The sequence below is a fragment of the Heptranchias perlo genome, chromosome 9, assembly GCF_035084215.1.
Source record: "Heptranchias perlo isolate sHepPer1 chromosome 9, sHepPer1.hap1, whole genome shotgun sequence".
In the NCBI taxonomy this organism is placed as follows: Eukaryota; Metazoa; Chordata; class Chondrichthyes; order Hexanchiformes; family Hexanchidae; genus Heptranchias; species Heptranchias perlo.
The window spans coordinates 46,813,248-46,823,663 of NC_090333.1; the positions used below are offsets into that span (position 1 = coordinate 46,813,248).

General features: G+C 41.5%; 1 protein-coding gene across 1 annotated transcript; it reads left to right on the plus strand.

Moving 5' to 3' along the window:
- The first annotated feature begins 1,199 nt into the window (after nt 1-1,199).
- On the plus strand, nt 1,200-9,985 carry ptger3 (prostaglandin E receptor 3 (subtype EP3)). Its single transcript, XM_067989710.1, has 2 exons — nt 1,200-2,054; nt 9,582-9,985. The coding sequence occupies exons 1-2, from the start codon at nt 1,200-1,202 to the stop codon at nt 9,879-9,881; spliced, it is 1,155 nt and encodes a 384-aa protein (XP_067845811.1). The 3' UTR covers nt 9,882-9,985.
- Nucleotides 9,986-10,416: the final 431 nt, after the last annotated feature.

Consider the following 10,416-nt stretch of genomic DNA (forward strand, 5'->3'; position numbering starts at 1 on the left):
CCTCCTTCTGTGCTCTAAATTTCTCTGTCTTCTGATCTCCAGAATAAATGAGAATTGATTAGAAGCTGTAGTCTCACCTGTTGTTGGATCCTGCATTTCTGGCAGAGTAGCTAAGTGTGTGTTGGAAATGGACTGTACTGTTTCTCAGCTGCAAATTGGCTAATACTCAATAAAGAGCATGTGATGGGCACAAGGCGAATAGACAGATACGCTTCTTTCTTAGACCGTCCGGAACACTGCATAATGACTATATACTCCTGGCAATTTGTTACCAGGGTTGTTTAAAAGACATTTAAGAGTTGGACCGTACACTGAAAGTTAAAGCCACTCCTATGTTGAAAAACATTATTCTGTACAAATGTATTTAAATATCTGCAGTTTTAGATGTGGGTTATCAAATGTTTTTATCTTAAGCAAGCAAAGAACGAATTATATTACACGGCCTCTCTCGCGCTGACCTTGACAGATGTTCGGGCTCTACCTTTATCTTCCAACAATGTGCATGAAAACAGTTTGGGTTCTGTACGAACATTGATCCTTTTTATAAACCTTTTTAGCTCTTAAATCATTTATACTAATGTTTATTGCCGCGCTACAGTCGTGACAGCTGATCCCAAACAACCTGCCCCTTAACAGTTGTTCAGAATCACAGCCTATTAAATATGTGCCAAACGATAGCACAACACAATACATTACTGAACCAAAAATCTCCAGATAATAAACGTGACAGTGTTAAAAGTATTGGTTACTAGAATGTAAGTTTGATACAGGCATCATCATTCAGAAGTACCTCCGGGTGTTAATGTAGCATGTTGCTGATTCTGGTTAGCGTGATTTATTGCTTCATCTCTTTGTAAGTTCATTTAAAGAAAGACTTACATTTATATAGCACCTCTGGACATCCTAACGCTCTTTACAGCCAATGAATCACTTTTTAAGTGTAGTCACTGTTGTAATTTGAAATTGTTTGTGTCAATTATAGTTGATCTAATCCTCCAACAAAAAATCCTGTGCTCTTTTCTGATCGATCGAAGTGACGAGGTTGGCTTCGCCGAGAGAACACGCCTACCTCCGGCTATAACTGAATCAAAGACCCAGGTCATTGGTTGTGGAAGCCCCAGTCTCCAACCCAACAGGTCGCCGAGCAGAATAAGACTGGTTGTAGAAAGATCTCCGACATTGAGCCCCACCATACGGTGATGGGCTTAGTTTGCTTCTACTCTCAGCCCGGTCAGTGGAACAAGTCGGTGGAGGAGAGCATGTGGGACGGCATCAACTCGAGCTCCGGGCAGCCCAACAATAAGTCCTCGGCCAGCGCTACACAATGTGTGTCGGTGTCCGTGATCTTCCCAGTCACCATGATGATCGCCGGCATCGTGGGTAACACGCTCGCCTTGCTGCTGGTGTACAGGTCGTATCATAAGAAGGAGAACAAGAGGAAGAAGTCCTTCCTGCTGATTCTTGGAGCTCTGGCTCTGACCGACCTGACTGGCAAACTTCTCACCAGCCCCGTCGTCATTTCGGTGTACCTGACCAACAGGCAGTGGAGCCGAGTGGACCCATCGGGCACCCTCTGCGCTTTCTTTGGGGTCTGCATGACTACATTTGGGCTCTGCCCCTTGTTTTTAGCCAGTGCCATGGCGATTGAAAGGACGTTGGCTATCCACGCTCCCCATTACTACTCCAACCATATGACAACCAGAGTCACCAAACTGATGGTGGTTTCTATCTGGGCCGGTGTGGTGATCTTCGCCTTGCTGCCCACCGTTGGAGTTGGGAGGTACACTTTGCAATGGCCGGGTACTTGGTGCTTCATCAACACTGGCAACCAGATCCTGGGCAACACTATTTTTGCTTCGACCTTCACCGTGTTGGGTATCAGCTCCTTGCTGGTCACATTGACCTGCAACGTCGCAACTATCCGAGGACTGGTAGTTCGCTGTAAGAGGAAGGTATCATCCTCTAACAAGCATTGGGAAAGGATCACAGTGGAAACACTGATCCAGCTGATGGGGATCATGTGCGTGCTCTGTGCTTGCTGGTCCCCTCTCCTAGTAAGTAAATAGATCTTTCAGTAAGATTAACTTTTAGTAACTAAAGAGTAGAACGAATTGTATTAAAGGTACCTCGAGATCCAGCGGGCAGTGGTTCCAGAGAACTGTTTTTCTGATGGTAATGATTTAGAACATTTGTGAGGCAATACGAAATTGATGACTTGTCCCATTGGTAATCTGGTACCATTTGTCCCAAGTCTCTCTGTGCTGTCAGTAACAGTGAGTTTTATGTTTAAGTTACAGACACCTCTGGCTGCAGCCTGTTATACGACCTAACGCACACGTCTAAAACATATAATCTCACCAGCATAGTAGCCCTATGAAATGTGAAAGACAATATTATATTATAAACATTCCGAATTACTGTTTACATTTCTAACTACAATTGGTTTATTTCTTGGTTTAAGGATTTCAACATAATTTAGTGGCTTAGTGCTCACATTCAGATTTATTCATTTTGCAAAATGCCTTTGTATATACTGTGGTCTTAATTCGGAATGAAACATTTTGCAGTTTGAAATTGCTGGAAATCTGAAATAAAAACAGAAAATGCTGGAAATACTCAGCAGGTCAGACAATATCTGTGAAAAGATAAGTTATGGTGTTTCAGGTGGGTAATCCTTCAGCAGAAGAGTATACACCCGCAACAGATGCTGACTGATCTGCTGCCAGCAATTTGTGTTTTTAATTCATTTATAAGAATAGTTCTTTCAACCCTTTACATTCTAGCAATCATTATGAATAAGGACCTAATATCAGTATGATCCCAAAAGCATTATTTATAAATTGTAGTGACGAGTTCAGTCAGTCAGTGTACTAGTCTATATACAACCTTTGAAAAACATTCTCTGAAGCTTTTTTTGGCAGTTAATTTGCAATTTTTAAAAACAAGCAAGGACAAGAAAGCAGAAGAAAAAATATAATTTTGCAGTTAGAAAAAGTAGATAAAATAGAATATTACGTTAGTTACTAAGAGAGTAAAACTAAATTTAAAATAGATAAAACTAGAATGGAGTAAAGAAAAGGAAAAAAAATAAATGACAAGATGGAACATAGAAATAGGAGTGGGCCATTCATCTCCTGGAACCTGTATTGCATTCTGTTAGATCATGGCTGATGTGTACTTCAACTCCATTTGCCCGCCTTTGCTCTATATTCCTTGATACTCTCACCGAACAAAAATCGATCAATCTGAGTCTTGAAAATTTCAATTAACCCAACAGCCACAGCCTTTTGCAGGAGAGAGTTTCAGATTTCCACTACCCTTTTTGTGAAAAAGTGCTTCCTGCTTTCACTCCTAAATGGCTCAGCTATATGAAGTCACTTTATAATTTTAAACACTTCAATTAGATCACCCCACAACTGTCTAAACTCAAGGGAATACAAGACAAATTTATGCAACCTATCCTTATAATTTAACCTCTTTAGGCCTGTTATCATTCTGGTAAATCTGCACTGTACCCCCTCGAAGGCCAATATTTATTACCTGAGATGTGGTGCCCAAAACTGAATGCACTACTCCAGATGGGATCTGACCAAGGCTCTGTACAACTGAAGCATCACTTCCTCACTTTTGAATTCCAAACCACTTGAGATAATGGACAACATTCTGTTGGCATTTTTGATTACTTTTTCTACCTGTGCTTTTAGTGATTTGCATACATGGGCACCTAAATCCCTTTGCTTCTCCACAGGTCCTAGTTTCTCATCTTTAAGAAAACATTCTGATTTGTCTTTCTCAGATCCAAAGTAGATGACTTTACACTTCCCCACTTTGAACTCCATTTGCCATAGTTTTGCCCTCTCACTTAATTTGTCTATGCCCCTTTGAAACTTCCTATTCCATCTACACAACTTACCATGCCTCCTTGGTGTCATCTGCAAAACTGGATAAACAACTCTCCATTCTTTCATTCAGTTTTTGTGAGTGGAAGGCTGTTTCCAGTGGGGTTCCACAGGGCTCAGTACTAGGTCTCTTGCTTTTTGTGGTAAATATCAATGATTTAGACTTGAATGTAGGGGGCATGATCAAGAAGTTTGCAGATGATACAAAAATTGGCCATGTGGTTGATAGTGAGGAGGAAAGCTGTAGACTGCAGGAAGATATCAATGGACTGGTCAGGTGGGCAGAAAAGTGGCAAATGGAATTCATTCTGGAGAAGTGTGCGGTAATGCATTTGGGAAGGGCAAACAAGGCAAGGGAATACACAATAAATGGGAGGATCTGAGAGGTGTAGAGGAACAGAAGGACCTTGGAGTGCATGTCCACAGATCCCTGAAGATGGCAGGTCAGGTAGATAAGGTGGTTAAGAAGGCATACAGGATACTTTCCTTTATTAGCCGAGGCACAGAAGATAAGAGCAGGGAGGTTATGCTAGATCTGTATAAAACACTAGTTGGGCCCCAGCTTGAGTACTGCATCCAGTTCTGGTCACCACTTTACAGAGAAGATTTATGAGGATGTTGCCAAGGCTGGAGAATTTTAGCTGTGAGAAAAGATTGGATAGGCTGGGGACAAAAGAGGCTGACGGGAGATTTAATTGAGGTGTATAAAATTACGGGGGGCTTAGATAGAGTGGATAGGGAGGACTTATTTTCCTTAGCAGAGGGGTCAGTGACCAGGGGACATAGATTTAATGTAATTAGTAGAAGGATTTGAGGGGAGCTGAGGAGAAATTTTTTCACCCAGAGGATGGTGGGCATCTGGAACACAATGTCTGAAAGGGTGGGAGAGGCAGAAACCCTCAACTCATTTAAAAAGTACTTGGATGGGCACTTGAAGTGCCGTAACCTACAGGGCTACAGACCAAGTGCTGGAAAGTGGGATTAAACTTGGTAGCTCTTTCTTAGCCAGCATGGACACGATGGGCCGAATGGCCTCCTTCTGGGCTGTAACTTTCTATGATTCTAAGTAATTGCTATATACATTGAAAAGCTGAGGCCCCAGTACAGATCCCTGGGGAAGACAACTTGACACATCCTGCCAATCAGAGAACGAACCCTTTATCCCTACTCTCTGTCTCCTACCTCCCATCCAATTGCCAACCCACAAATAAAATCCTCCAAGTTTATTTTTATGTAACCTTGTGTTTAGTCCAGTTGTTTGGGGTTACCATTATAGTAATAATGGTATTCCTGATGTTGGAGTAGTTTAGTGTTTATTTCAATGTCACAGTACTTGAGCTGAAAACAGAACCAATTTCACTGAACCTGTCAGCAGGTCTAAGGGTTAATATGACTGTGTATGTAACCACTTAATTGTGGTTAATTTCTACTTAAGAAGTGAAACCCAGTTGCTTATCTATTTGTTAGTAATGTTTTCTATCACCTGTTTTCCGAAATATAAGCAAAGGAAAAGTCATCAGTTTTTTTTAAAGAGAGCGCATACATAGTCATGTCCTTTCATTTATTGTGGCTCTGGTGAATTATGCTTTGATTAGTAAACGTTCTTCCTGATAATTTTTTTTATTACCCGAGAGGATTCGTGGCTCCTTGTTTGGTTTATTTACTTATTGAAAGGGCACAGCCGGAAGCCCTTTTTCCTCAATATGGATTAACAATTACACAATCGGTCTTTTGTGGATATTGGTTCTTGCTCATTGTTGGCTCAAGAGAAATTGAATATGTGACCAAGAGCCTGCTAGAGGGTATATTTGCTAAACCTTAGAATGAATGTTAGACCATGACTGAGCTTCTTTTTTTTGTTGTTTATTTTCTTTTGTTACTTTTATATTTTTTTGGTGAATTTTATATTTTTTTTGAGTGATTTTCCCCCCCCACCCCCCCCCCCACCATCAAGCAAAGGATAGCCACTCTGGGACATGGGATAGATTCCCTCTTCAGAGTAAAAGGGATCAAAACAAGCAAATCACTAGGGATAGATGGTATTTATCCCAGAATGCAGAAAGAGACAAGGATAAAATAATGGAATCAATCAGCAGGAGTAAACGAGTATCTGTAATAACGTAGCTCACGGTAGCCAATGCGGATTCAGAAAGGGAAGAGCATGGCTGGCCAACCTGCTTGATTTCTTTGAGGAATTAACATCTGACGTGGACTGTGCCCCATCATATAGTGGGGTAGAAATTGGACCTTGTTGCGCCCATTTTCTGAGCGTAAAATGAGCGCAACGAAGCCCACTTTTGGAGACCAATGACTTGCACCCCAAGGACACCTGAAAACTGTCCAACCCAAAATTGAGTCAGGTCATTTTTTAGGCGTCCCTGGAGACTGTTTACAATATGTGTTAGGTCCCTTAAAAATGTAAATGAGAGGCTTATTGCCTGTTTTGGGTCCTCTCACCAAAATTGGACCAATGAGCAGGCCAGCGTCAGGCTTGACCGACATCGTAGTCTAAGCAACGGCTGCCAACTAAAGGTAGGTTTTTGAGATTTGTTTTTTAAAAAAACTTCCTTTGGAGGAAGGAGGAGCAGGAGTGCTCCCCTGACTCCACAGTTATCGTGATCATCCTTCTCTCACCCCTCTCCCTGTTGCCCGCTCCAACCCCTATCCTAGAACTCACCTTTGGGCGGCTGCAGTTGCGGAAAGTAGCCCAATATTCTTCTACCTATGGAGGTGCAACAGGTGCTGGCAGCTCGCACAAAAATTTGTAATGAGGCCTGAGGCCCAATTTTGGGCCAGCCTTAGGCCTCCAGTTGGGTGTGCACTACCTACACAGCACTGATTCCAGGCCTGAAAACAGGTCCAGACAAATTTCTACCCCTGTACACCTAGATTTCCAAAAGGCATGTCACAAAAGACTCATAAACTCACTGCAAAGTGGTCACATTTGCTGATGATACCAAACTGCAGTCGGGACAGAGGAAGCAGCTCAAAAATTACAGAGTGAGGTGCACAAAACAAATATGTAGACAGATAATTGGCAGATGAAATTTAATGCAGATAAGTGCAAAGTACTGCACATAAGATGGAAAAACAAACAACACACATATTCCATGAATGATGCTGAAATAGTTGAGGATAAAGTGGAGAAAGACCTAGGAGTCTTAGTCGACTTTTCACTAAACATATCCAGCCAATGCAGAGCAGCAATCAACAAAGTCAATAGAGTGTTGAAGTACATAGCCAAAACAAGAGAATACAAATCAGAGGAAGTTGTGATCAAACTGAACAGTGCTCTAGTCAGACTATACCTTGAATACCATGTCCAATTCTGGTCTCTGAGGCACAAGGGAGACATTCAAGCTCTGGAGGCAGTGCCGAGAAGAGTCACAATGCTGATTCTTAGTATCAGGGGTCTGAGTTCTGAGGAAAGACCGAAGAGACTTGCTATTTAGCCTAGACTGGAAGTGTCTAATTTAATTTAAAGTAATATTTACTATTAACCTTTTCAATACCATTTACTATACCTCTATAAGATCACTAGTAAATGCTATAGAAAAGGTTAATACTGAATATTACTTTAAATTAAATTGAGGGAGTAGGACAAAAGGACATAGGTTCAAACTAGTGAAATCATAGTATCATAGTGTGATACAGCACAGAAAAAGGCCATTCGGCCCACTGTGCCCATGCCCCATCTTTGAAAGAGCTATCCAATTAGTCTCATTCCCCTGCTCTTTCCTCATAGCCCTGTAATTTTTCCCATCAGTATTTATCTAATTCCCTTTTGAAAGTTACTATTGAATCTGCTTCCACCACCCTTTCAGGCAGTGCATTCCAGATCATTACAACTCGTTGCATAAAAAAAATGTTTCCTCATGTCAACCTCTGCTGATCACCTTAAATCTGTGTTTTCTGGTTACTGGTCCTTCTACCACTGGAAAAAGTTTCTCCTTATTTACTCTATCAAAACCATTCATGATTTTGAACACCTCCACCAAATCTCCTCTTAACCTCCGAGGAGAACAACCCTAGCTTCTCCAGTCTCTCCATATAACTGAAGTCCATCATTCCTGATACCATTCTAGTAAATCTCTTCTGCATCCTTCCTAAAGTGTGGTGCCCAGAATTGAACACAATACTCCAGCTAAGGCCTAACCAGTGTTTTATAAAGGTTTAGCATAACTTCCTTGCTTTTATACTCTAAGCCTCTATTAATAAAACTCAGGATCCCATATGCTTTTTTAACAGCCTTCTCCACTTCAAATATTTGTGTACGTACACCCCCAGGTCTCACTGTTTTTGCACCCCCTTTAAAATTGTACCATGTAGTTTATATTACCTCTCCTCATTCTTTCTACCAAAATGTATCACTTCACACTTCGCTGCGTCAAATTTCATCTGCCATGTGTCTGCCCATTTCACCAGTCTGCCTATGTTCTCCTGAAGTCTGTTACTATCCTTCTCATTGTTTACTACATTTCCGAGTTTCGCGTCATCTACAGACTTTGAAATTATACCCAAGTCCAGGTCATTAGTATATATCAAACAGAGCAGTGGTCCTAATACCGACCCCTGGGGAACACCACTGCTTCTTCCCTCCAGCTTGAAAATCAACCGTTCACCATTACTCTCTGCTTTCTGTCCCTTAGTAAATTTTTTTATCTATGCTGCCACTGCCCCTTTAATCCCATTGGCTTTAATTTTTGCTAACAAGTGTACTATGTGGTACTTTATCAAATGCCTTTTGAAAGTCCAAATACACAACATCATCCGTACTACCCTCATCAACCCTCTCCGTTATTTTAGGACTGATCTCTGGAAATTCTTTTTCACACAGAAAGTGACCAACACTTGGAATGGATTTCCCATTGGAGTGGTGGAGGCAAAAACCCTGGATGAATTTAGGAAACAATTAGATACTGCAATGGGGGAACTGTAGGGTGATTCTAGGTGGGTGAATTAATATGGGCCGAATGGTTTTCCTCCTCAGTAATTAACTTATAATCTTGTGAAGAAAGAAAGGAGTAATTTTATGAAATGACATCCTAATGTGGAGCTTCCTCCACTGGGAGCACATATTGGGAATTTAGTTACCTACCCCACCATCATCTGTCCATTAAAATTAATTATGGCACAGCGTCTGAATTCCTGATATGCATTCCCGGCAGGTGAGGCTCCCTACCAGAAGTGCGATTTCCTTAAATTGCCCATATCGTGTCAGCATCAAGTACTCCCAGACAAATTGTTTCTCAGCCGGTTAGAAAGTAAGGCTTCCTCTGCTCCTCTCACTCAGTAATGTGTCTTAGCCCCAACCTTAGAAGAAGTTGCCCCAATGCAATATTTGTTCTCTTTCAGATACTTTGCTTTTGGCTAGGTAAGTTTAAGCTGCCTTGAAGATCTTTAGCCTTATTTTCATGTGCTTTCTCCACCCCCCCCCCCCCCCCGCCCCCCCAGAATGCAGTACTAGTAGTCAGGCAAGGTTAGTCCTACAGGTGTGTTCTAAGGCTAGGTAGTGCAAAAATATGGCCAGGGTTCACTTGGTGAGGGCTGCTGCTGCCCAGGGAACTCCACTTCAGCACGAGTCACCACCTTTGGTAAAAATATGGTACAATTAGACACACTGTATCACTAATTTCTTTGTTCTTTGCTTAATCTGAAGTGTTTAAATCATGTCTTTCCCAGGTATTGATGTTGAAAATGATCTACACTGAAAGTTCTTCAGATCACTGCTACACATCTCCAGTCAAGCCATCGTCCCCAAACACTGAGCTGCAAGATGATTGCAATTTTCTCCTAACAACCATTAGACTGGCATCTTTAAATCAGATCCTTGACCCCTGGGTTTATTTACTGCTCCGAGAAATCCTGTTAAGGAAGGTATGTCAGGTAGCCAATGCTGTCACTAATTGCTCAGTAGAAGGATGCAAAGAGACTCCTGTAACAATAGAAGCAAGGACCCATTTGAAAGAACAAATAACATAAATTAGATAAAGCACAATCTGGTTGATTGTGTGATGAGAGGAAACATAGTCCTCGGTTGTCTTCCAACTGTGAAATGCGCATGTGAAGCAACGCTTGCAAATATTGTTATGGTTTTGAGTTCATTCATTTGTTGAGCTGCTGATTTAATGAATCTATAAATTAGTTGATATTCCTTAGAGATTGTTTAATTTGCACTGTTTCAAGACACATTTTGTTCCAACATACATTCTAAAGAAAAAGATGAAAAATGATGAAAAAAAGAAACAAAAAGAGAAAATGAGAGCATAGAGAAGATGGCTCAGTATGTAAATACACCTGAACGTCTCAAGGTTGATCTCCAGTTTGTGCTGAGTTAGTTGATTTCCATGGGCTAGCAGTAGGAACATCATATTTGGCTTCAGTGTTCCAGGGCTGAGGCATCAGTCAGGATTTCTGGTTCTGATTGTTATTGGCGATGATGCTTCCCCCTCTCCCACCTCTCCGCTGTTAAATAGCCTTCCAGAGTTTATTGTCTCACTCGGTGCCCACAAAAGCA

Excerpts from the sequence above, each read along its gene's own strand:
- ptger3 (XM_067989710.1), top strand. The coding sequence starts at position 1,200 with ATGGGCTTAGTTTGCTTCTACTCTCAGCCCGGTCAGTGGAACAAGTCG. Across the intron at positions 2,055-9,581 it reads CTTGCTGGTCCCCTCTCCTA|GTATTGATGTTGAAAATGAT; the intron begins GTAAGTAAATAG and ends TGTCTTTCCCAG.